This window comes from Panthera pardus, unplaced genomic scaffold (assembly GCF_024362965.1).
Source record: "Panthera pardus isolate Hobbes unplaced genomic scaffold, ASM2436296v1 HiC_scaffold_20, whole genome shotgun sequence".
NCBI lineage: Eukaryota > Metazoa > Chordata > Mammalia > Carnivora > Felidae > Panthera > Panthera pardus.
This window is the reverse complement of record NW_026526766.1, coordinates 58,218,110-58,244,110: the sequence shown is the minus strand read 5'-3', so window position 1 is coordinate 58,244,110 and position 26,001 is coordinate 58,218,110. Positions and strand designations below refer to the sequence as shown.

Sequence of the window (26,001 nt, the reverse complement as noted above, 5' to 3'; positions counted from 1 at the left end):
CCATACACGACTCGACCCAGGGTCGGCGCCAGGTGAATGTTAGTGATTCCGCCGGACCTTGCGCCCTCCGCACAGCCAGACGCGGGACCCCGGCTGCGGTCTCCTTCGAGCCCCCAAGGCAGGTGGAAGAGAGCCAGGCCTGAGCGGAGCGGGAAGGGGTTTATTCAAGGTCGCACCAGGATTCCTGCGCCAGGAGCTTTGAGGAATTTCCAGAGATTCCGTCGTGCCGCCTTGCGACAGAGAGGCCAGACCGCCCTCCTGGTCCGGTCCCCCTCGGCCCGGAACGGAGGGTACACTTCTCCCGGGAGGGCATCGGGATTTTCCTCCGCGGTGTGGAAGGAGAAATAAATTCAACCGCAGATTCAGGCCGTGGCGCAAAAAGAAGGGAGCGCGCGGCGCCCTCGGGAAGGAGGCGGCCCGCCGCCCGGCTCCGCCAAGCATTTGCAATTTAATTGACATTTGGCGGCAGGAAGCCAATCAGTATAAGTCAATTGACGTTCGGCGATAAAACTACCCGGCGGCCGGGCGCTCCCCCCGCCGGCGGCCTCGGCTGGGCCGCGGGGCACAGCGTGGCGGCCCCGGCAGGTAACGGCGCTGGCGCGTGTCTCGGCCCGCGAGGGGGCGGCGAGCGGCCCGCTGATTGCCGCGCAGCCCACGGCGGCCGGGAGAGGCCCGTAATGAATGACTTTATTTGCCGGGGCCCTGCTGAGAACAATTGAGTTTGTTATGGTAACAACGGATGCCAGCTTTCCGGGCCCCGGGGAGCGCGGGCGCGGCGGCAGCCGCGAGCTGGGCAGCGGAGCAGATGATGCGCGCGGAGGCGAGGGGCGCCGGCGGCGGGGACCCGGCCCAGCGAGTGTCAGGAACCCGGGGACGCTGCGTACCCCCGAGCCTGGGGAGGAGAGGCCGCGCTGCCGGGCCGCCTGGGACCGAGGTGGATGATGCACACCGCTCTCCCCTTGGACCACAGTGCAGACCTGGGATGGCAAGACGCTTGCTTGTCCTACCGGCCAGCCTTCCTGGGTGTCCCCGCGGCCCCTTCTTCCCTCGGCCCCTGGGGCCTAGGGGCTTCTGGTCTGACGGAGTGAGGCTTTGACATCAACTTTTTGTCTCTTGCACGAGTGGAAAGTAGAAAAAAAGCAGAAAGGCATTCCTGCTTCGTTCCAGTGCGGTGGCTTGACAAATTCAGGGCCGGATTTCCGCCCAACATGTGTGGGCATTGCCTCTATACCCTCCGCCCTGGAGAGATGGTTTTCTCTCCACCTCTATCCCCAGTCTGCATCCCCGGGCTTTGTGGCATGGCACCTCCCACAGGAAGCCCTCCTTGCTCTTACAGAGAAGACTCAGTCGGGTGGCTGCCCCTGAGCCTCTGCAGCCTTCTACTATCTCCCCCTTCAGACCATGAATTCTAAGGACAGGAGCCACCTTCCATTTCTCCTCAGCACCCACCATGGAGCCTGGCACAGAGCACAGATGTGGAAGGAGTGGATAAGAGACTGGACCTCTCTCTTTCTTGTAATCTCTTTCTTTCCCCCTGGTTAGAGACACCAGAGTTCCTTCTCTCCTTTTTTTTTTTTTTTTCCTTTTCCAGTTCTTTTTTCAGGCATGCTATCGTTAATTCACTCAACAAATATGTACGGAGAGCCAACCATGTGTTAGGTACCCTGGTACTAACGGGTCACTGCCCTTGGGGAGCTTACTGGTCAGCGAGAGAGGATAATGCATGTCCTTGTGATCAGTACACCAGGAACCTACTGTGTGCTGCATAATGGCCAGAATTCCGAGTCAGCTAAGCTTGATGAAGGCTTGCTGAGGGCTTTTCCCTCTGTCATTGCATTCAGTGATCCCTAGTGCCACCCTGTGACAATCACTCTTATTCACAGATGTACAGACTGGTGTTTAGAGTGTTTAAGAAGGAGCCCGATGCTGTGGAAGGAGTCTGGCTTGGGAATCCAGCACTAGTTTGCCATATGAGCGATGTCCATGTTCCTCCCCTCTGTGCCCTAGTATCCCCATCTGTAAAATGGGGGAGTTGCCACTGATCATCTGTGAGGGCCAGCTGAGGATGAGTGTGAGCCAGGAAGGACACAGGTCTCTGTCCCCAGCCCCCAGCCCCCTGGTCTTGCAGTGTGACCAGTGGAGGAGCAAATGTTCTTTTTCTCTCAGCCTTATGAGGCTGGCAGTGAGACTGAAGCACTCACTATGTGGCAGGCACTGTGCTCTCAGCAGCCTTGAGAAGTGCAGGTGCTATTACTGTTTTCCTTTTGCAGATGGAAAAAATGAGAGATGAAATAACCAGCCCAGGGTCACAAGGCTAGCGCGTTGCAGGGCTGGGATTCAGACCCAGGCAGTCTTGTTTCAGAGCCTGTGCACTTACCTGCTCTGCCTGTGGCAGGGGGAGCACATGGGCCTCCTCCCCCACTCCCCTACTCTTTCACCTCACCCCGGCTTTGTCCCACCTCCCCAGCGCTCTCAACTCCAGGCCCATTTTGCATGTTTGCAGGACAGCAGGAGCACTGATTTCTCAAGGTGTCTTTTCTTCCCTTGGCCTTTTGCTCTTTCCTTTGTTAGAGACCCAGGCAGGAAGGAGAAGCTTCTGTGGAACCCTAGTCTCCTCTTGGCTCTGTTCTAGCTGGATTATTGTGTTTGGGAAATGGGTTTCTAAAAAGGATGGGGGGGTTCCCGGTGTTGGCTTTTAGGAGCAAGCTCTCACTGTTCATGTTGAGGAAGTACATTTATTTGAGAGTTAATTGTGGCACTCGTCTTCCTGTCTCTCGAAAGGTGTCTGGAGAACTCTTTCTTTCCCTAGATACGTCCTTTTTTCAGGAAGACAGATTAGGAAGATAGTCCCTGCCATGGGATAGTCCTAACAGGCAGAACTGGAGGGGCCTTGGAAAGCATATGCAGTGAATACCTGTCAACTTGGCATCCCCTCTTTAAGACAAGTATTTGGGGGGTTCCTGGGTGACTCCGTGGGTTGGGTGTCCAACTTCGGCTCAGGTCATGATCTTGTGGTTTGTGGGTTCAAGCCCCACATCAGGCTCTGTGCTGACAGCTTGGAGCCTGTCTGTCTCCATCTCTCTCTACCCCACCCTGGCACACACTCTCTCTCTTTCTCGCAAAAATAAATGAACATTAAAAAAAACCTTAAACAAACAAAACAAATGTTTTGTAGTGCTTCCTTTGCTATGTGAAAATGAAATTTAGAAACAATATAAGCTACCTACCCACATAATTTTAAAAAATCAATTCAATGCCCCAATTGTGACAAAAGGGGGAAAGAAAAATAAAATCATAATAAAATGGTGTATTTCATTATGTAAATGCTCAGGCATGACTACGCCAGAAGACATAATAAAGTAGTCAGTTGCTTTGCACTTATGCAGAGAATCACCACGAATGCAGCGGCTACAAATGTGGGCAGCTGTGTTTTTTGGCAAAGCAAATTCTTCTGGTGGTGTTGCAGTCAGTAAACTGATTTTCTGAAACTATGAACATGTCTGGATACAATTCCAACCAAAACAAAGCATAACCTTTTCTCAATTTATGTGATGGTTGCATTCCCGGAAAAGTCAGTGTAAATTAAAACACAAGTTTGTGTCTATAAGTAAAACAGTTAGGTTCATGGCTCAGATATTTATAAAGAGAGTTTTGGGGCACGTGGCTGGCTCAGTAAGTGAAGCAGGCAGCTCTTGATCCTAGGGCTGTGAGTTTGAGCCCTGCACTGGGTGTAAAGACTACTTAAAAATAAAACCTTAAAAAAAAAAAGTTTTTACCAACCTGAATGTATGATGGGTCATTCCAAAGACATGTGGGCTCAGGGCAACTCTTCACTGTGCTGAACGGGGCTGGGTACCCCCCTGACTCTGCCCACTAAATGCTGTAATTCCTCCCTGGTAACAAAAACGCACAGATTACCCAAATTTCCTCTGATCTGATCATCTTTGTTGAGATCCACTGGAACAAACAGTTTGTCTCTGGGCTCCCTTCCTTTGGGAAGTTCTGTGACTCTGGTAAAAAACACTATCTGCATGTATTGTGCACCTGTTTTGTGCAAGACCTGGCATTTGGGAGACAGAAACATGAGCTGATTTCTATCCGGGCTGTGAAACATAAGCCCCTACTCCATGGGTGCCAAGCTCCCAGGAGCCCTCAGTCAGTGGCACAGCCTCCTCACATCGTATCTCTGCCGGGATATCCTCTGCCCCCTTCCTCATCCTCCCAAGCCCAAATCTTGGCTCAGATGCCACCTCCTCCCTCCAGGAAGCCTTCCCTGACCCCCCGTTTAGTACCAGATGACTTCTGTCTCTTGGCCTCCACCGCCTGCCCTTTGGGGTTCTCTTAGGGCACTTTCCCAGGCTGGTGTCATAGCTGCATCTCTAGGCTTTGTCTCCCTGCCGGAAGATGGCTCCCTTGAGGGCTGAGATTGGGTTCCCTTATGGGGCTAAGCTTGGACTCAGAGCACCAGAAAAGATGGTCGAATGCTTGAGCCAAGAGATGCAGCCTAGCCCGGTATCCCTCTCTGTACATATCTTGTCCTTTTAATTAAGCACATGGCTTCCTTCTCCTGTCCTCACTCCCTGTCCTCATCAGCTGACAGGAGATGCTTGCTGTGCCAACATTGCGATCTCATTTGGGATCTAGCCGCTTGCTCGCTCCGACCTAGTGCTTGGACTCGGCACAATTTATTGAGCCCATTGCACGGATGAACTGAGGAGGTCACACAGCTGGCAAGTGGCGTAGCCCGAGCTGGTGCCTGCACATTACCATCTGTGTCATTTAAACACTTCCAAGCCTGGGCCTCTCTCCTAGGGAGTCATTCATCTTTTTAAAGGCTCCTGACTCAGTGTTGGGCACTGTGGCCTCCATGGTGAACACGGCATGGTGGCCCCCTTTGACTTGCCTCAGGGGGTTCTGTCTCCCAGGCCCCAGGCCAGGCACGGAAGGCAGCATCGGATGTCCCGAGTGGGCCAGTGACCACCCTTTACCAACAGGTCATCAAGGAGCGGCTGTCTTCTTTGTACTTGTTTATTTTGTCACTTTCAGTGAAATGTCCACTTTTGTCCATTCATTTCACAAGTGTTTATATTGTGCCTGCTAAGTGCTCTAGGTACTGGGGACACAGCGATGAACAGGATAGACAAAAACCTCTGCCCTCATGAGTGACATCTTCTAATAAGAGAAAGAGAATAAGTAAATAAGGAAAATAAACAGCATGTTGCTAAGTGCTCTGGTGGATAATGAAGCTGGGTAAGGGGATAGAGAGTGAGGCGAGGAGGGGGTGGGGAGTACATGCTGGTTTCTGGAGGGTGGTCATAATGATGAAATGACATTTGAGGAGGGAGGAGTGAGCCAACATCTGGGGAGGAACTTTCTAGAGAGAGGGAAGGGCGGATGTGAAGATCCGAAGCAGGGGTGTGCTTGGCATAACTGAGGGACAGCAAGGAAGCCAGTGTGGCTAGAGCTGACCGAGTGGAGGAGAGTGGGAGGAGGGGAGACAGGAAGGCCAGGCTGAAGGGCAGGGCACCCAGATGCTGAAGGGCCTTGTAGGCCATGATCCACTGTGGATTTTGCTGGGAGTGAGATGGGGCATCAGTGGATGGCAGCCCAGTACGTCTAACCGGGAACTTCAGAGGTGTGTTTTGCCCCCTGCCACCAGTGAGTCGCTAAATTCGTCAGATTTTCGCTCCTGATCGTCTCCTGAGCCTGGCTCTGAACTGGGTAGTCATTCCCGTCGTCAGCTCTCTCCTGGGCTGGGACCATCGTCTGGCCCCGGAGCCTCTGTCACATCTCCCTCTGATGAGGTCTCTACACTGTGGCCAGATCAGACCATATGAACCCCTCCACCCCATAACCCTTCTGTGCCAGGCATGAATTTTAAGTATATTAATATGATCACACAAGGGCCCAACTATTTGGAAAACAGACTGGGGGGATCTGGGATGTGGGGTTTGGGGTTACTGGAAGGTGGACTGTCATCTGGTGGGTAAGAGAGGCAGTGTGCTGCAGGGAGAGGCCCAAAAGCCCTTTCCCCCACTCTCAGCGAGCCCCTAGTCTCAGCCCTCTCTCAGGCCTCAGCAATGGCTCCCCCCAGAGGCGCCTACTTTATTTATAGCTTCTCCCCAGCTCCCCGCGGGTAGAGGAAAAGTCCATTAGTGTGTTTGCCGACTCTGCCAGCTCTGAGCAGATGCAAGGCTTATTTGCAAACTGTCATTGCCCTGGCCTCCTCCAGAGACCCGCATGCTGGGCTCAGCCTTGTGGCTCCAAGAACCACCTCCCCCAGGCAGACAGCCGGGCAGAGCCCCTGTCCCCTGATTTCCCACAGCACAGAATCTTGGCTTGCAGTTGGGAAATTTAAATTAAATGCCGTGAAGGAACCATAACAGTACATTGGGCCATGTTGACAGTGGAGAATGAGGTTCTCTCTGTTGGTAGGAGCCCATTGGCTTGGCACAAATCAGAGAGGTGTCCAGAGAAAGTGCAGAGTCCTGAGCTGAGCCCCTGGGATCCAAGTTTGAGTTCCGGTTAGGCTGCTGAGTGTCTTAGTGACTTTGGACAACTGTTTACTGCCCTCTGGGCCTCAGTTTCGAAGCTGTACGTGAAGCTGCAGACAATCTTAGGATCCACCCTAAGCTCTAAAATTCTCGGACGTGTGATTTGAAGATGTTTCTTTCATCCAAGTAGTCGAAGACAGTGGTGTGCCCAGAATGTCTTGGCAATCCTGAAATTCCCGGAGGTTGGCAGAGGCACTCAGGAGCTGAGTCCCTAGGCCTCTTAGTCTCACCTGTCCTGATAACGCTGCTGTGTGACCTTGGGCAAACCACCTTCCCCCTCTGTGAGCCCATTTTCTCATCTGTAAAATGGGAATGGTAATCACTTGCTCAACTCTTTCGGCTCTTGTGAGAGGCAGATAAACTGAGGAATGTGAAAGGTCGGCGAGAACATATGCTCGAGTGGCGGCTGTTACTATTGCTGTTGTGGTTACCATTTTTGGATGTGCCTTACCCGGTGTGGGCACACGCACTTTCCAGTATAACATAAGCACATGCCCCTTCTGAGTGCAGTTGACGGTGGTTCCATGCAGAATGCAGAGCCCTCTTAGAGTTTGTGCTTGCTCAGTTCCATGCCATCCTGAGTCCACCATCGACGTGCATGTGTTTGGTGGAAAAACACACCACAGATCCACACAAAAGCCTCTTGAGTTCTTTTCAACTGGGACAGGAGATGACACACATTGGCAGACAGAGGCTGATCTCTGTGTATCCAAGAGGAGTCGAGCCAGTCCGAGTATATCTAACAGGTCAAGCTCTGAAATGAAGAAGCAATAAGCCAGTGAAATGGTACTATCACCGAAACATGATTGATCAATTGAATTCTATCAGAGACAGTGGACAGTGAGATTAACTCAGGCCTGATAGGTTCAATGAGTTAAAGCATGATGTTCATTTCAGCTTCATTTCACCAGTCTTTGCTTGTGAAATTGGTCAATCAATAGAGGTTGAAGATCATATATATATATATATATCGGGGACCATCTTATGGGGAATATAATCTCAGTAGTTGGCTCCTGGCTGGGGCTGCCTGCCTCGGGTAATGGAGACAGAACAGGGACTCCATCAGCCCCATCGAAATGGCCTGATATCTTCTCCAAATGAAAAGTATTTTTGGATCTCTGATGATTTATCTTTTTTTCCTCCCTCTCACTTTGATCTATGACAAAACCCATACCCATCTTGGAGAAATATAGTGATTTCTCTTGAAAACATTTGTGCAATGATCAGATAGATACACTTCAAAATATGAACCTTCTTTTTAGTTATATTGTCCTTGGAAAAAAATAAAGACAGTAATTTAAAAACTCAAATGGGGGTAATGCAAAGATATCAGTGTAAATATGATTTTTAAACCCTTTTATTTATTTATTTCTGTGCCGCGGGGATGGGGGACAGACTGCTGTGTGTGTGAAAGCCAAAAAAGGGGACGCATGCACAAGGAGTCCTTCCAGGTATAATTAAAATGAAGCCTTTAGCATTCTTTAATCTCATCTAAAAGCACAACTCATAGAAACAAATCACCCTTTGCTGCTAGTAATATTTCATTCGCTTTGGAATATTTTCACCGTGGTGGTTAACATCTTCCCTAATTAGTGTGCCTATTTCTGTAAGGTGGAGGAATTAGGTACTACTGTGCAAGGTAATGGACTTGGACAGTATGGATTAGAGAAAACAGACTTGTCCTGTGGCAGTGCACTGGGTATTCCTTCCTGCCTATTCGTTGAGGTCATCTTGATTTAATTAAGCACAAAGAAATCCCATCTCTTCGTACCAACACCATGAGAGCTTCAATTATGTATTTGTGCTGTTTGTACATCACAGTATATATTAGGGTCTGGATAATGGATAGCAGTGCTGAGCATCTAGAAGAGAGGAGAGAGCCTTGCACACTTTGCCCTCTTCCCCCTCCCCCAATTCCTGCATTCCAGTCCTACTGAATTATAGCCATTTCCCAAACACCGTGTTTTCTCGTGTTTCTGGGCCTTTGCATAAGCTGTTCCCTCTAGTTGGAATGCACTTCCTTCCTCTCTCCACCCCTTTCTTTGGCTAACTCCTTCCTATTCTTTCTTAAGTCTTGGGCTCCATTTTTTCCACATGGCTTTTTGGATCACCCTTGCCCCTAGTCTGGATTAAGTGGAGTGGGTTAGTATAGGCTTAGGAGCAGACTCTGGAGTTAGACTGCTTGGGTTTGGATCCCAGCTCTTCCATCTCTTAGCTGTGTGGCCATGGGCAAGTTACTTAACCTCCCCGCACCTCAGTTTCCTTATCTGTAAAATGGGAGGGGGAAATAGCAGACTTAACATTATTGGGTTGTTATGGGGACTAAGTGGGTAAGGTGCTTAGAATAGTGCCTGGCACGGAGCAAGCTCTGTATAAGGACTGCCAACCACCATTTGGCTCCCGGGGCTGTCTCCGCTTCTTCGGCTCCCAGCACTTACTACATTGGAATTATTCACTCCTCTACCTCGTCCACTCAAGGGCAGGAGGGTGACTTAAACCCCTCTCTAATTCAGGTGGCACACTCACGGCCAGACAGCCAACAGGAGTTTGGTGCATGCTGCTCAGGAATGAATGGGTCCATGAGGCTTGGAACAGGAATCAGGAGTCTTGTGTTCCCAGGCTCAGCTCACTTTGGACTTGCCTTCTGGCCCTGGACAAATCCCTTTGCCATCCTGGAGTGTGGAATTGTCGGTCCCTTGGGGCCTTTCGCTCACTGACAGCCTATGACACATTGGGTAACACACGGCACAATCGGATTCACTCTGGTCGAACCCGAACGTATTTGGCAATTTTACAATTTTGCGTTTTCCTTCTCTGAGAAGAAAGATTGAGTGAAACTAATGGCTGAATAATGGTAGTTCCAATGGAATTCTCCTCCACGCCACTTTGATTTTTCTCAGTCTGCGGCCCCACTTTAAGATGGTATTTATACAATCACCCAGAACATCGATTTTGGTTTGGCGCTGCCACGGGATATTTCCAGCCCTGCCATCCTGGTCCCCAGCACAGGGCCTGGCTCATAGTAGATGCTCTAGAAATGTCCTCAGCTGAATCTTATTGTCTGTGCCAGGAATCCCATCCCCCTCATCTTCTCATTTTGTCTCCTCTCTTTATCTGGGGTCTGGCTCGGATGGCCCCTCCGGCAGGACCCCCTCCCTGTTGTTAGTCGTCTCTGGGTCACCCTCAGCATCCAGACACCCCCATGCAGAGTACAAGAATTAATGGCGTTGTGTTGTTGTTGCTGGGAGCTTAGAGCTCAGCTGAGTTTAAAATTTAAAAGTTTATGAACTGCCTCAGATCTTTCTTAGAAGTAGTTTAGAACATAAGGCCTTAGTCGTTTCACTCTTTCCTTCTCCGGATCACTGATGTCATGGAGGTCACTCCCGAAGGTTTTCTCCCGAGTTCTCTGATGACGCCAGAGACTGTCCTGCTGCCGAGTTCCCCAAGTCATTCAGGCCTGCATCCCCTCAAGTCTTCCTAGGTTATGCATTCAATCAACAAACCTTGATTAGCATCTCCTGTGCTTGAGGTGAGTCAGACGTGGCCTCTGTCCTCAGAGAGCTCATACTCTTAGCAGGGAAGGAAAGAAAGAATAATCCTAGAAATGGCTTATGTTTTTTCAGCACTTACTGTGTACCAGGTACTATGCTAAGCATTTTACACGTACCCTCATCCCATTCTTTTGTCAACCCCAGGTCTCATTATTGTCCTATTTTACAGACGGCAAAATCGAGGATTCAAGAGATTGAAGTTTCTCAAATATCATAGGCTTGTAAGATACAGAGTGAGGATTTGCGTCTGGGCCTGAGTTTGGGGTGCCCAGGCTTCCCTGGTGTGTGAGCCACGTCCACCATAGTCCTGGCTTCACTCTAAGACATGTTAATAGGTATGCAAGCATTTGCTGTGGCCTTGAACAAGATACTTCATATCTTTGCCAGCTGTGAAATGGGGACCAGCCTCACAGGATGTGTTGTAAGGAGCAAAATCCAGGCCAGAGTGGTGGCTTGTGCAGCTTGCTGAGGAGACCCAGAAGAAAGGGCAGGTAGTTCAGCCTTTGGATCTGGAGGCAGGCTTCAGAGAGGAGGTGGTTTTTAGGCTGAGCCTTGATGGGCAGGAGTGAAGGCCAGCCGGCGGAGGGAACGGAGCGAATGGTGGCATCGGGGAGTGCCGTGAAGGGACACTTGAGGAATGAGGTGTACCCTGCTGGGATGACATTGTGGAGTGACTGAGGGGTGCCTGTGGCTGCAGGGGCAGATCATGAAGGCCCTGAAGTCTTGGACTTTGTCTTGAGGAAGCCTCAGAAGGGTTTCCCTGGTGAAAATGATGGTGACAGTGACTAACAGTCTTTGGACATTAACTTTGCACCAGGCACCGTGCTAAGCACGTTCCTGGAGATTATCTCATTAATCCTTACCAAAGCCCCAGGGATTGTCCTGCAGACCTTTGTGACAGTTTGCAGATGAGGAAATGGAGGGCATTAGTTTTAGTGGCTGACCTGAAGGGTAAAGGGAAGTGGAAAGAACACAGCAGAGAAGAGACCTAGGTACACATCCCAGCTGAGCGACCCCACTTTAAGTGGGGTTACTCAACCTCTCTGTTACTCAACCTCTCTGAGCCTGATCCGCCAAGACCCAGCTCTGCCCCATCTTCACTGGGGGAGGCAGGCCTGGGAGCGTGGGGGGTGTCAGAATATCAGCGTGGGCCAGAGGCAACAGACTGGCTGGGTGTCACTACCACGGAACCCTGCAGGCCAGATGGGGAGAGGACTTTGGGCCCTGGGGTAAGGGTAGCGGGCATTGTAGTGCATACAGCAGTAATGGGATCTGGGACTTATTCTCACAAATTCAAAAAGATTAAGGGTAAGTGTATCCTAGTGCAGAAGAGATTTCTTCCTTTCTCTGACTTCCTCCCAGAAGCTCCCAACAGCCCCTTGCTCTTCACATGTCTGTTCCTAAACCAAGTATTGGCAAAGAGAATGGGATCCCCTGGCTAGGCGTGGGCAGTTGTTTAGGGGTGGAATGGATACTGCACGGGGATACCCTGAAAAGACTGTACAAAACAACCAAAATGGGAAAATAAGTTAATGGTTATTTAATACTATTTAGTAGACAAAATCTGGGTGGATTTTGGAGGAGAAAATGGTTAGAAATGATTGACTCAGCCTCTTTAGTTTGTTGATGGGGCCCCTGAGACCCAGGGAGGGCGAGAAACTTGCCTGGGCTCACACAGCAAGTAAGGGCAGAGCTGGGGCTAGAACCCAGGTCTGCTGGCTCTCAACCCTTTTCCCACTGGGCTCTGCCACTGCCCTGCCATGCAGAGGGGCAGCGGTGAGGACAGAGGAGGTTCACTAAGGGCTCTGGCTTTGTCTGGGTTTGTAGAGAAAGAGGACCCAAGAAAGGCTGAAAACTGACCCAAGGGCTCCAGCTTCCTTTCCTGGGGCTCCTAGGCCTTTGGCTACAGTTACATCCCAAAGGCCATGATACCAGAAGGGATTATGGAGATTCCTGTTTGTTTTTATTTTTTTTTCCTCCCAGTGAGCATCTGCAGACATAAAGTACATGATGATTTTTAAAGAAACAAACCAGAACCCTTCAAGAAAAATGCAAAACCTCTGAGTCTTCTGTGCTCTGAAGAAAACGCAATGGGTTTATGATCTTTTAAGACACACAAGAGACAGCTTTCTCTTGACAGATGGGAATCTGAGGCTATTTTGCTTCCTCCCCCTTTTCGTGACCAGACCCGATTGTGTAAAGCTTTTAGCTTCAAAGCCGGGTTGTGAATAACATTGGTTTAACCTGAAATTTAAAGCCAGCATTTCTCTGCTCCCCGAGACGGGGCTTCCTGCCCCTTGCTCCCCTGAAGCTAGCTTCCAGAATGTTAATTCTACGAGCCATGGTTGACTAAGCCCAGCACTGGGTCTATTACATATTATTTGATTTGGAGTAGAAAAAAAAGATTTAAAGATACCATGCCCCCTGTATACCTTTGTACTTTGCCCATGTCTATCCATATATTTAAGCATACCATTCACATTGCAAGTTCAGATTTTTCTCCCTGGAATAAAATCGGTCCGAGCATTTCTGTAGCTTGTCTCCAAGACCACATTCCCCAACGAAGTCAGACAGCATCTTTGCAGCACAGATGAGAAATGCTATGGAAACTTCCACTGGAGGCTTGGAGGTTCAGACCTGCCCTTGTGCCAGGGATGATTTTCGGATATTCATTTTTATAGCTGTCTCTTAGCATACAATTGGTTTGTTTGGCTCATACTCACTGTGTACCCACTACGTGTGGCTCCCAGAGGCAGGTCAGCTGTGTCCCTGGCCGGAGAATTATGCATCTTTTTGTCAGAGTATTTATCTTGGTTGACACGTGCGCCTTTTCTGGTCTGATTATTTTTCAATTAACATTTCCCTCCTCCACTGAACATAAGTCCATGAGGGCAGGGCCAGGGCGGCTTTTGCCCATCGTTGTATGCCGGCATTAGCACGGCACCTGCTCACTGAGGTTGGTTAAGAGAAGAATGAATGATCGAATGAATGAGGTCAGATAGAGAGGGATGCTGACATTTGCAGACCAGACCTGCGGAATGAGAGTGGTTGTCACAGGTATTCCTGACTTGTTCATTTATCCCATAAATACTCCCCATGGAGCAGACAGAGATGAATTAACTGGGGCTTCCCCTTGAGGCGGCTAATAGCGCAGTGTCAGAGTAAAGAGCCCAGGGGCCTTGACACCTGAGAAAAGGGAGAAAGTGGTCAGAGCCCAAAGAGTGGGAGATGAAGCAGCTGGGGCAGGAAGGAGGGCATCCTGGAGGAGGTGGCACGCATGCTCACAGGCTGTGTCTGTCCTAGTAACAGGGTACACATGTCAACGAGGAACGGTTTACCTTCCATAGGAGCATGGTGGGCGACCTGTGGGTGACAGCCTGACTCCAAGCATCATATTCAGATGCCCACAAGTGCAAATTTCACGTGGCCAGCCCCGAGTCTTTCCAAAAGATGAGTCTTGGGAGCAGGGCTTCGAAAGAACAGCCTGATCTAAAGGAACTAGCATTTCAGGTCCTGGGACTGAGAAGTGTGGAGGGTGATTGTTCCCTAGCCCCTCCTGTGGTCCCTGCACTGCTCCCCCAGCAGGACTCAGATCTTCCCCGTGGCCTTCTGTGGGGTCCGGGGCTGCTAGGCCATCCCCAGCCTGCCTCTCCATGGTCCCCTGGGGTCTCTTCCCCTCACCATCTCTCCCCCGGCCTTTCGATTCCTCATGTCTAAGCCTTTGTAGGCGGTCTCCTCTGCCTGGCATGCCCTCCCCACCCCCACCCTCTTTGCACTGCTGACCCTTGTCCTCTACTCTCACTTCAAGCATGACTTCCCTTTGGAAGACTTCTCTGGCTCCTCCCCATGCGGTCACACCCCTTCCCCATTCATTATCCATAGTCCTATGCATATGTTTCTGGACCCTTTTTCTACTTGGCAGTAATCACAGTTTGTAGCCGTATGTCTGTGGGAGTACTTGGCTACAGTGGCTGCCCTTTCTAGTTTGGAAAGAGGGGCCTGTCTTAGTCATCACTGGATCCTCTGTTGTTTTTTCTAAACATCACTTGGTGCAGAGTAAATACTTCATCAATACTTGTTAAATGGGTGATTATATGTGTAGAAGTGTCCCCAGCCTCCCAAGGAAATGACAGACATTAGGCATCTGCACTAGGTGACAGGGTAGACCTACCTCGCCTCCCTTCCTAATGGAGAAAGCAGGGGTGCTGGAGGGGCAAGGACAGCAGCAGGGTCATAGGTCAGGGCACATGCCTGGAGAGGTGGTCTTTCCAGCTTGCCGTCTTCCACGAGGAGTGTCTGGGTCACCAGGACAGCCAGGACCCTCTCCCAGGCTTGGCCCATGAGTGCTATGGTTGACTTTCGGAAAGCCAGAGTGGGATGTAGTGAGTCTTCCTAGATGGGCAGGGCCCCGCCAGGCTGTCTGTGCCTGGAGTACCTGAGCTGTCCTGTCCTCAGGGAGATAGGACTCCAAGGACCCCCAGTGCATATACCTGAGTTGGCCCTGTGCCCTGAGCCTTTACTCTGTGCCGGGACCTACTCAGTGACCAGGTGGTGACCTTGCCCACAGGGGTCCTCAGCAGAGCCACCCTCAGCTCCCTTAGTGGGGGTGAAGTTCTGCCCTTCCAGAACTATGGGCTGTGCAAAGAACCCAGCCTATGAATCCCACGGGGGAGGGATCGAGCCTGTGGACATCTGTGGGAGGACAGCCTGGCTGGCACATCTAGTGGAGCAGACTGAATTGGTGGGGGGGGGGGGGAGAGGTGGACACTGTCCAACTGGGGGCAGAGCAAGACCTGGGTGGGAATTATCAGGAAGGAGCCTTCATGAGGAGTTTGGGGCCTGGCTGGCAGGATGGGGCTGGGGAGTATCAGTGAAGTTGGTGGGCAGAGAGACGTCTCTTACGATCAGATGTGGTTCCTCTCTGACAGGGAGAAACTTGACGGGAGCACTGGGGACCCAGGGCAAGATCATACTTGAGCAGGAGTGACTGGGGCCAGGATGACAGGCCATCGCAATAGCTGAGGAGGAGCATGATGAGCTGTCCTCGTGAGTGTGTGTGCGTGTGTGTGCGTGTGTGCGTGCGCGCGCACGTACATGTATCTTTGATCCTTTGATAATAGGGTTATTTGGCAGATGCCAACCAATGGGAGAGCACAGACAGGGCTGTGAGCTCCCACATTCTGCTAGTCTTGCTGTCCTTGTAGGAATAGCCCCCATGGGGATGGGCCATGATGGAAAAAGGGACTCTGAGGATGATGTCCTATGGACAGGAACAGGGAGGGACCGGTCTTGTGGAAGACTAATGTCCCAGGTTGCCAGTGGAGGTGCCTCAACTCTAGGCTGGGGGACATCAGCCAGAGAGCCCCGCTTTCATCGTGGTCCATGTGTTGGGGTATGTGGTCATTCAGGCTGTAGCCTAGCCTGTGGTATCCTCTTGGGTCCAAATGGAGCTGGGATCTGTTTTCTCAAGGGGCTTTATGAGCTGCCTCTGAAGGCCGTTCCCGTAGAGGAAGGTGCTCTGAGCTGTCAGCCTCCATGGAGGACACTGGAAAGCCAGCATTCGTGTGAACACCCAAAGCTGGTGACTTCGCTCAAGTGTCAGACCCTGCATTGCATTTGCCCCCAGATAGGACAGTTAGGGAGACACCAGCTTTTGGCGCATCTCAGTGACACAGCCTCCTACTGCTTCAAGCTCCTTGGTTGGGCCTCCTTCCTCACACGAGTGGGGCTGTGACATGATGGATGAAGTCTGGGGCAGCATGTGCTGGCAGAGGGGGATGTAGGAGAGAATCAGGCAAGGCCTGTGTGAGGGCCAGTGAGAGATCTGACAAGCGCTGGTTTCCCTTGGGCTCCCCAGTGGCAAAGGCAGATGCCTCACCTCTGGGCCTGACGCCTCACCTCTGGTCAGCCCTGCATGAGCGACCGGGTCCTACAGGGCCCTGGGGGATGCACGGCCCTCAAGGCCATTTCCTTGCTTGAAACTTTTGCCCTCCTTGCTGTGTCTTTCACTTTGAGTGGTTCAAGCTCAAGGCTCACAAAAAATATTTCTTCCCGTTTTCTTTTTTATTGGTAATTCATAATATTTTCTTTGAAATGTAAGCATCGTCACCAGAGATGGTGACAGTGTGGAGAGCTAACAACATAGAACACATACAGAATTTAACCCTTGGTAATTCGTGTTTTTGAGTAAGTGGTACCTTTAAAGTTCTGCAGTAACACAAAACATAAAACAAAAAAAGCATTCCCCCCTTCACCTCTATCCACTTAGCTCCTACCTCCCGGAAAGGAATGGGTAAGTGCTCTAAATGTTTCTCATGGTGCCCAGAGTTCCTTTTGTATATGCATACACAAAATGCGTGGGAAGTCTTATTTTCTTCCTCTTATTTTTTACACAAAAGGTTATACGTTATACATGCTGTGCTGTACCTGGTTTATTTTTCATAGGACGGTGTATCCCGAAGATCTTTCTGTATCAGTTCACGGTGGGAGTCCTTGTTCCCTTTTGCAGCGGCTCACCGTGTGAGCACGCCGTAACTTATTTAACCAGCCCCTGCAAATAAATTCATGTGTTGTTTCCAGTCTTTTGCAACTAGAACCTTGCACGCATATCACTTCCCATACGTGTGAGTCTAGTGGTAAAAAAAAATTTCCAGAGGCGCAACTGTGTCATCGAAGGATATGTGCATTTGTGACTTTGATGGATTTTGTCAAGTTGTGTATCGTGGGTGTGTGACCGGTGGGCTCCCACCAGAATTGTATGAAAGTGGTGTCCTTCCCCACAGCCGTCCTGGCACGGTGGTTTATTGACTGGTCATGTGATGTGGTGGCAGATGTTCTGGGTTAAGGGCCTTGGCTCTGGGACAAAACGGGGTGGGGGAATCTTCATTATAGAAGAGGAAGTGGCACCTGGTACTTAAGCCTTCCGGTCAACCTGAGCTCTAATCTTCAGGTGAATGACTTTAATTCCTCGGGTCTCAATTTTCTCATCTGCAAAATGGGGAAAATAACGTTACCTACCTTGGGGTCGTTGTGAGTTTTAGGTGAGATGATGCATGTAGAAAAGGCTTCACATGGTGCCTGGCAGGTGGCTACGGGAGGCTGGCTCTGCACTAACCAGCAGGGTAACCTTGACTGAGGGCCCCCTTGTCTGAGTCCCTGTCTGTTTCCTCTCTCGTGAGGGAAGGAGCTGGGCTTGTGGGTCTCTCAGGCTGTCTTCTCTCACCGGCTGACGTGACTTTTTTTAGCAACCTGTGTAACCTGCACCCTCCCCCCCCTTCCTCTCTCATGCTCATCAAAGGTATTCAGGACTCTCCGGTGCCGAACGGCCACTCACTGCCAGGCAGAGACTTCCTCCGGAAGCAGATGCGGGGAGAACTGTTCACGCAGCAGCAGCTGGAGGTGCTGGACCGCGTGTTTGAGAGGCAGCACTACTCGGACATCTTCACCACCACAGAGCCCATCAAGCCCGAGCAGGTACGCCCCACGGCTCCCTGCGTGCCGTACCCCCCAGCCAGACGCAGACCTGGGGGGGGCCCTCCCGAAGGCGTTTGGCGGGGTGTGGGCGGGAATGCCGGGTTCTACTCAGAGGCGGGCTTCTCGTTGTTCTCGGCCCGACTTGGACGGTTGCAGCGTCCCCTAAGGTCAGGAGGACTTGTCTGGGGTTCTGGCAACTTCTTGCCCTGGTGCCTCTGTCTCCCTTGCCAGCCTGTGGGGTGGGGGGGTGGGGGCGGGGTGGGGAATGGTCACATGACTTGTCTGGCTGCTCTGCTTTTGCTGAATGGCGTCCTTTCCCCAGGCTCTCGGCACAGAGCTGGTGTCATGACCTTCTGGGCCACTGGAGGTGGTCTTGGGTCACCATCCTGCCAGTCAGGATAAAGATGGAAATACGGTCACAAAGCACGTTATAGTGGTGCCAGCGTGTACCCCACCGTCAGCCCACGTGTCAGCTCGCCCTGGCATGCTTTTAGAGACCGAATCCAAGAGTCTGGAGATGGGGAAGTGTCTCACTGGACAAACTCCCAGCCGGGTCATTTGCAAGACAGGGAGAGAAGTAGAAGGATGACCCCTTGCTGACCGTGGACAGACAAGCAGTCACTGTCTTAGCTATGGGACCAGAAAGATCTGCCCAGTGAGAGGCTTCTGGGGCCTGGATAAGGTCCCTAAGTACCAGATGCAACTCGAGAGACTATTTCCTGACGCCCAGTCTAGGCTGGTTACCTGGCAGGCATAGGCGGCTCAGATATGTTCCCTGCCTGCCGAGAGCTCCCATCTGGTGGGCAAGTCAGAGACCTAGCTAGCTGATCCTGGTGCTGAGGACTGGCCTCGCTGAGTTTCCTTTACATGCTAATTAGATGGGGCTTCTGAAGTTTTCCCATAGAGCCAGTCAAAACCCTACAGGCTGTGTGCACAAGCTCCCACGGAGGGGAAAGGGACCAGAGGGGATGTTGAGTAGGGAGGAGTGAGCAAAGCCTCCAGGGCGACCATCCTATGACAGTCTAGTTGTCTGAGCAGTTCTTGTGAGGGCTCTCACAGACCATCTAGCCACTTTGTTTTCATACGGAGAAACCGAGGCCCAGAGAGGCAGAGACTTGTCTGAAGGCCACACGGCAAGTCATGTATTCACTCAACAAACACCAAGGAGTATCACCTGTGTGCAAAGCATGGAGCCAGGCACTAGGTACTGTCAGTGAACAAGACAGGCTTGGACCTGCCCTCAGGGAACCTATAGATATGTGGAAGAATCCCATAAGTAAGAATAACCCCAAAGGTCATGGATTACAGATGTGCTAGGTGCTGAGGTTCTCTGAAAGAATAAAGCACAAGCTGAGCCAGCCTGTAGGCCACCATGGCTTCTGGGGGCAAATGCTTTTATGCTGAGCCCTGAAGGGTAGGGCAGGACAGGAGAAGGGACACGGGGTGGGGGGGAATGTGCCTGGCAGAGGCAACAACAAGGGCAGGGGCCTTGAGGTAAGAGGGGGCACGGCAAGGTGAGGAATGGAAAGAGGGCCAAGAGAGCCACTGTGCCTGGGCTTCAGGGCGTGGGGGCGTGGGAGTGTTGGGGAGATGGGTCAGGTCTCGTACGCTGTGGTCAAGATTTTGGTCTTTCTTCTACACGTAAAGTGTCCCCTGGGAGTGAGGTGGTCCTGTGGGCTGGACAGAGCTGATCCCACACATTTTAGACCTTGAGCTTTCAGGTAAAGAGTCTGTTTCCATCACAAACAGCCTCTCTCTCTGCTCAGAGCCCTTCTGAGAGGTGGCCAAAGCCACTTTCCATCTGACACAGGAGGAGAAAGAAAAGGAGCCTTCCTTGGATGAAGCCTACCTTTCCCTCCAGAACTGGGGAGAAAATGTATCTTCTAACCATCGACAAGATCACATGATTTGAGAGACTAGCAGAGGGTACAGAGGCAAGCTTTCAACTCCCTCATTTTTTAGAGGCCCCGAGAGGGGACAGGGTTTGTCCAGGGTCACCCAGCAAGTGAGTGGAGAAGAGTGAGGGCCCAGGCCTCTACACTCAACCTGGTCTCTACTTCATGAAGCCTCCAGCACTTGTACTAAGTTTCTGTTTACTTAAGGCAGGCATTCAGTGTTAGAGACTGGATTTCCCTCGATTCTTAACGGAATTCAGAGTCTGCATCATTTTAGCTTCGAATGCCCAGGAAATCTGGGCAGAGACTGCAGGGCATCATAATTGGGAGGAGTCCAGAAGCCATCCGTGTATTTCCTTACTTGCTTAGACATTCATATGTTCACTTATCCGACATATTTCTCGCATGCTGCCTGTGAGGTTGGCACAGTGCCAGGCACCCAGGGGGACAGAGGGATGAGTCAAGCGTCAACTCTGTCTGCCCACACTCTCTCAGGGGCCATGTGACATGGATCCAGAACCTGCAAGGCAAGGGAGAAGGTTCTGCGGGCGCTGATGAATGGGGAAGTTGCCTCATTTGGGAGCATCGGGGGAGGAGTTACAGAGGAGGCAACATTGAGGGACAGGTCCTGATAGGCCCCTGTAGAGATACAGCCTGGTGGGGAGGAGACCGAGTTACAAACTCTGCAAGGGCCCTGTTCCTAACGTTCTTGCTGTGCAGTGTCCTTCAGAATGGCGCGGACACGACCGCGGGCCTGTGTCTGTGTGGGCTCTGAGGCGGGGCCTGCGGGCGAGCGTGTGGCGGGATAATGACTGACTCAGTGCTTTCTGGTTAATCTGCTTCACCTCCCCGTAATGTGCCATAATGAGGAGAGATGGAAGGTGAGGCCACGGGGCTGCCAGGCACACACACAGGCACTGGACTATGAATGACGTACCCTCGCTCCTGGTTCCCAGTCACTGGACAAATGACAGCCAAAGCAAGGGGCCACAGACCGGGAAAGAGTGCGTGTCAAGGGTACAAGTTGCCGTACAAGGTTGACACGCAAGGGTATGAACCCCCTCGTGCCCACTCTCTGCTTTGCCTTGTGAGCCCCAGAGCAGCATGGCACGGTGGTGGCACCGAGAAGGGGGCCTGGAGCTCCGGCAGCCGAGGGTGGCGTGTCTTCTATATGTGAGCAGACCTGTGTCTCCATGGCCTAGTGGCCTTGGTGGGGTCTTGCTCTCAGTTTCACTGAGCAGCCTATGGGGAAGAAAGAGCTTCATCTGGCTTTGGGGTTGAGGGAGTTCGACTTGAGTCCTGGCTCCACCCTGTTGGGCAGGTGGCTTTTTCTCTGGACCTCAGTTCCTTATCTGTGGTGGCCGTAATTGTGATTTTGCCAACAACAACAATAGCACAGCAGCAACCCAACAACAGTGGCCGTCCCCACCTAAGCAGGGTACTGTACTATACTGTTTTCAAAGCTCTTTCACATCCATTCTTCCCTTGGACTCACAATTTAAGTGCCTGCTGAACAGTGTGGGCAAGATTGGTAAGCTCCATTTCACAGATTGGAACATTTTTTCCCATTCACCCCATTTTCAGCCCAGGGAGCTTCCAGAACTTGTTGAGGCCACAGAGCTGGAACTTGACTTCGGGGTCTTCTGTCCTCATTCTGTGCTAGATGGCTGCATGGGCCTCCCTGTCCCCAAAAGATTCTAGGAACGTTTTCTAACTGGCTGGTTCTGGGAACTGGCCTTTGGCAGCCGGAGTCTGCCTGTCATTCCAGAATCCTCAGAGTCTTTCCTCCCCATGGGCTCTGGTGGTCAAATCCTCCTGAATTGCCTACCCAGCCCAACCACTCATGGGAAGAACATTCCTCGTCGAGGCCAGGCTGGGGTCCTACCAGTCACACCCACACCCACCTTGCCGCTGTTGCCACCCAGATCTGCCCTGGGTGGGTAGGGCAGGCTTCCTGCTTTTATATGGAAACTTAGTAAACCCTTGGCCCTGGGTGTAATGTGTACACACTTCTGGGGCAATGAAACACTTCCTTTTCAAAATGGTTATTGAAAAAGCAATTCTGTTTTCCCTGCATGTGGAGTGAGTAAAAATCACCCTGAAGGGGAAGAGGAAAAAAAAAAAAAAGAAAAGGAAAGGAAAGAAACAAGTGCTGGTGGTGAGTGCGTTTTGAACAGTGGAATCTGTTTCAGTAAAACTCGCGGTGACGCTGTCGCCTGCCTGCTCCTAGCGGGAGCTGGTCCCTCCTCCGGCCTCGGCAGGAAGGCCGCCTCGGAGCTCAGCCTGCCGTATTTACTCTCGGCAGACTATTAACCAACACCAGGCTATTAATCTGGCTTTTGAGCCTTCACTAAAGCCCATAAAAGCTCACAGTTGTCAAATGGAGTTCATTTTAATTTCCTTTCAATCACAGTAAATTATTCAGGTGATAAATCAGCTGGAGCAGCCTCCTGGCTGTAATAGAAACCCTAATTCCTGGCTAATTATCCAGCCCATTGCTGCCAACAGATCAATACGGGCGCAAAATGGAACCGGCCCAGGGCCCTCCCTCCCATCGGGCCAGAGACAGAAAGACAGCTGGGGAAGGGGATGTGCTGCTGACCTCCCGGGAAGTTCAAAGGTCATGGGGGGTTAAACTGGGAGAGGGCCTATCCCTTGTCTGAAAGAGAAAGCCACCAGAAATGCCTCCCACTTGCTTACGCTGCTTTGCCCCCTGAATGGTGGTTTCTCTCCAGGCTGGTGGCCCTGGGCCGAGCATTGCCTATTCCTGTGGGTGTCCTACTCCTGAGTTTCTGAGCATAATTGAGCTTGATCATCAGAGATGGTCTGAACACCTACCTGACTCAGAAAAAGGGCTGGGACTGTAGGGAAAAAGATGAGGTGCTGGACATGCTTCCTTTCTTCAAGGAGCTCGTTTTCCTCTGTACTGGGACCGTGCCCATCAGAAGGAGGTGAGGTACGGAGAGGAGGGACTGAGGAGACCAGTGTGCTGGGCTGAGGAAGGGGGCAGGCTTCCTGGAGGAGGTGCCGTTAGTGCTGTGTCTTGAGGGATGGGCAGAATCTAGATATGGTAGAGATGGCCGGAGGGGGCATTCTAGGCAGAAGGACAATGTGGGCAAGGGCATGAAGCAGTGTGAGATAGCAGGGAACTGTGGGCCGGTCTAGGTAGTTGAATGGAGGATGGGTGAGAGGCAGTCTGGACAAGAGGACTGGAGAAGTAGTGGGTCAGCCAAACCCCAGAGGGCTGGCATGTGGAGGTGAGGACGTCTGACTTCGCTGTGGGGGTAGTGGGCCCCAAAGAACCTTGCATCCGTGGCTTGGAGTACTCTGCTCATCTGGAGGCGACCTTCCCTGGGACTCCTGCCTCTTGCCCTGTCCCTGCTGCTACTGTCAAATCTCTCTTTCTGAAGCCCATCCTCACTTGGGAGTCCCTCGTGGTTTTCCCCGACTCGAGACCCCAACCTGGGCCCTTCATCCCCGTCATGGCCCTTCACCGCCCCCCCCCCCGCCATGCCCCTATGCTTGCCCACAGGATGCTCTGGCTATGGCCAGGCCTGACCTCTCACTGCCCCTTGTGGGCTGGGCTCCTTCTCTGTTTGAGGGCGCACGGACCATGGGCCTGTGTGTGGGGTGCACGCGTGTGCATGTATATGAGTGCGTGAACAGCAGGGATAGCTCCGAGCATGCAGAGTGGCAGCTACTGCGATTATTATTACTTTCTTAATGTTGTTATTCTTTTAAAAAAATGTTTATTTGTTTATTGAGAGAGAGAGAGAGGGTGTGTGCGTGTGCCAGCAGGGGAGGGGCAGAGAGAGAGCGAGAGAGAATCCCAAGCAGGCTCAGCGCCATCAGCACAGAGCCTGACGAGGGGCTTGATCCCACAAACTGTGAGACCATGACCTGAGCTGAAATCAAGAGTCAGATGCTTTACCGATTGGGCCACTCAGGTGTCCCTTACTGTTGTTGTCTTACTCCAAGCTCCTGCTCACTGTTGCCCTGCATAGACTATTCCTTCAGTCTGTTTCTAAATCTACCCTGTCGGGGCCCACCAGGAGTGGCCTTCACTGACCCAGTTCAGCCAGCACTAAGTTGCTTCTTGTCTAAGTTCATGAAAGCATCAAGTCCTAATCATTACTGTAGTGATGGTTGTAACAATGATGTATTCATTGCTTGCCGTGTGTCTGGCTGTGTTCTGAGGAGCACTTTCCTTGCCCCATGTCATTACAAAGTCACGACAACGCTATTATCACCTTTGCGCAGACAGGATGGCTTAGTGAGGTTAGCAGTAATGTCGCCGAAGGTATGTAGTTAGTGCCGGGGCAGGATCGGAGCCCAAATCCCTGGCCCCAGAGTCCAGGCTGGTGGCCACCGGGTCGCTCCCATTGCAACACAGTCAGGCTGCCCACTGATTCTTACAGGTGACCAGTTTCCTGGGAACACACCTGGGGGTTCAATCTACTCATCCTGGGAGCCAAGCATGGGTTAGAAAGTGGTGGGGCCGCCACAGGCACCAGTGTGGTTTCTGGAGGTATGAACAGAAGTCTGAGGGCAGTGGCTGTGCTGTTCCGCTCTGATCTGGTTTTGCTCTGCTTACCCCAGCCTTCCCCTGCTAAGGCTGTGCTCAGAACCAGACTCCTTCTTTGCGGATACAGTAGAGAACATTTAGAAGAGACGATTGAAAACTCTTTCCTAGGAGGGATGACTGGAGAAATTGGGGCTGTTTGGTCTGAAGAAGGGAAGACTTGGGGATGTGAGCAGGGAAGGAGGCAGGCTAAGAGAACTTTCCCATAGCCCAAGCTTCCTACCCAGTGGAGTGGGCCTCCTTGTGAAGTAGTGAGCCTCCTGTCACCAGAGGCATGTAAGTAGAATCTATCCTTATTCATATTTGCTGTATTAGAAGTTTAAGAATCCACTGAGGACTTGATTAGCTAAATGTCAAGTCTCTTCCAACCTGAAAGAATAATTCTAAGGCACGGAGAGCAGGAGGGGTTTGGTGAGTGGGAAGGTGAAAAAAGGAGACCTTTAAAGCTGCCGGGTGGAAGGGGCACTCAAGGGATGTTTCCCCTCAGGAATCCTCACGGGGGTGGACCAGCCTGGGGCCCGGGACCCGTGGCCCTGAGTGGCAAGGGGCTGGAGGCTGCAAGCTCTCGGGAGGCTAGCGATGAAGCCAGCTCCTCTCGTGAACAGAGCAGGGTGGAGGCTTCTGGTGAGAAAGTCTGGATAGTGGTGGCTGCCGCCAGCCTCACCACGCACACAGGGTACTGGGCATCCTCTGCCCAAGAGCTCAGAGCCAGGCCCCTCAGGGACTAAACAGACCTGTGTCCTGCCAACAGGTGCCAGCTTGCAAGGGGCTGGGAGAGTGATGCATAACTTAAGATAAAGGGATCACTACTTAAAACCCACAACAGCTAGCAGGGGAGTCTAGCTCGCAATGGCTCTGCAAAGCAGAGCGGAATCTTCATGTGGCAGATAAGGAAACTGAGGCAGAGAGAGAGTAAGTCACATGCCCTAAATGATGTAGCTCACAAGATTGCCCCATTCTCTGCTCCCTGCTTTTTGCGGGTGTAGACTGTCCTCTGGGGTCAGAGCCCTTTACTCTGCATGTGCAGACACTTCCTGATTGATTTATTGGCTTCATTCAGCAGATATTTATTGAGCACCCCCTCTGTGCCAGGAACTGTGCTAAGCGTTGGGACAGAGCAGCAACAAAGACAAACATCATTCCCAGAATTGACCCTATAGCAAAGGAGACAAATTTTGACAACATTATTCTACCAGGAAAAATAGTGTCATTACCAGGTATCACAGAGTATGATAGGTGCTCTGAAGAGAAAGACCAAAGAGTAAAGAGTGGGACCTCATCTATATGGGGGGAGGGGCATCAGGGAATGTCTCTCTGAGGATGCACCTTTGAGCTCAAGAAGGAGAAGTGTGGCAGGGAACAGTGTTCTAGGCAGAGGGAACAGCCTATATAAAGGCTTTGGTGGTCTAGTAACCAAAAGCTGTCCTGTGGGGCTGGTAAGCATGAGAGGCAGAAAGTGGCCTGTGGTGCAGGTAATGAGGTGGTGAGGGCCAGATGTGGACTAGGGCCATGGCTTTGGGTTTTGTCTTGAGAGCGAAGAGAAGATTGTAATTTGTAAACCAGGGACTATCAGGATCTAATCCAATACAGATTAGAAGGTTATTCTACTGCTATGAGGAGACTTGGAGGGTTGGGAGACCAGGAGGCTTATTTGCCAGGTGCAGACCAAGTCACTGGTCCCCTGGAGATAGTTGTCAGCCCTGGCTGGGGTTGGCCTTCTCTCCAGTCTTGGGGCACTGACCGGGAACTGTGTGGCCCTGTGATGCATTGCTTCTCCCCTTTCTTCTCTGCTCCTTTACTTCCTCCCACCTAACCCCAAACCCCCCAATTCTGCAGCCAGGCCCCCAGGTTACTAGAGTTGAGCTCAGATTTGATTGTGAGCTTTCTGATGGTCAAAGCAAAGCAGGAAGCAGTCACTTGTGTGCTTCTCATTATCCACCAGGGGA

General features: G+C 51.6%; 1 protein-coding gene across 3 annotated transcripts in view; it reads left to right on the top strand.

The window, feature by feature from the left end:
- PAX5 (paired box 5) overlaps positions 1-26,001 on the top strand; it is a 194,733-nt gene that overhangs the window by 46,299 nt on the left and 122,433 nt on the right. For all 3 annotated transcript variants that reach the window (XM_053908105.1, XM_019454478.2, XM_053908106.1), the window contains exon 6: positions 17,403-17,578. In XM_053908105.1, coding sequence (XP_053764080.1) covers positions 17,403-17,578 — 176 coding nt within the window. The remainder of the gene's footprint in view (positions 1-17,402; positions 17,579-26,001) is intronic.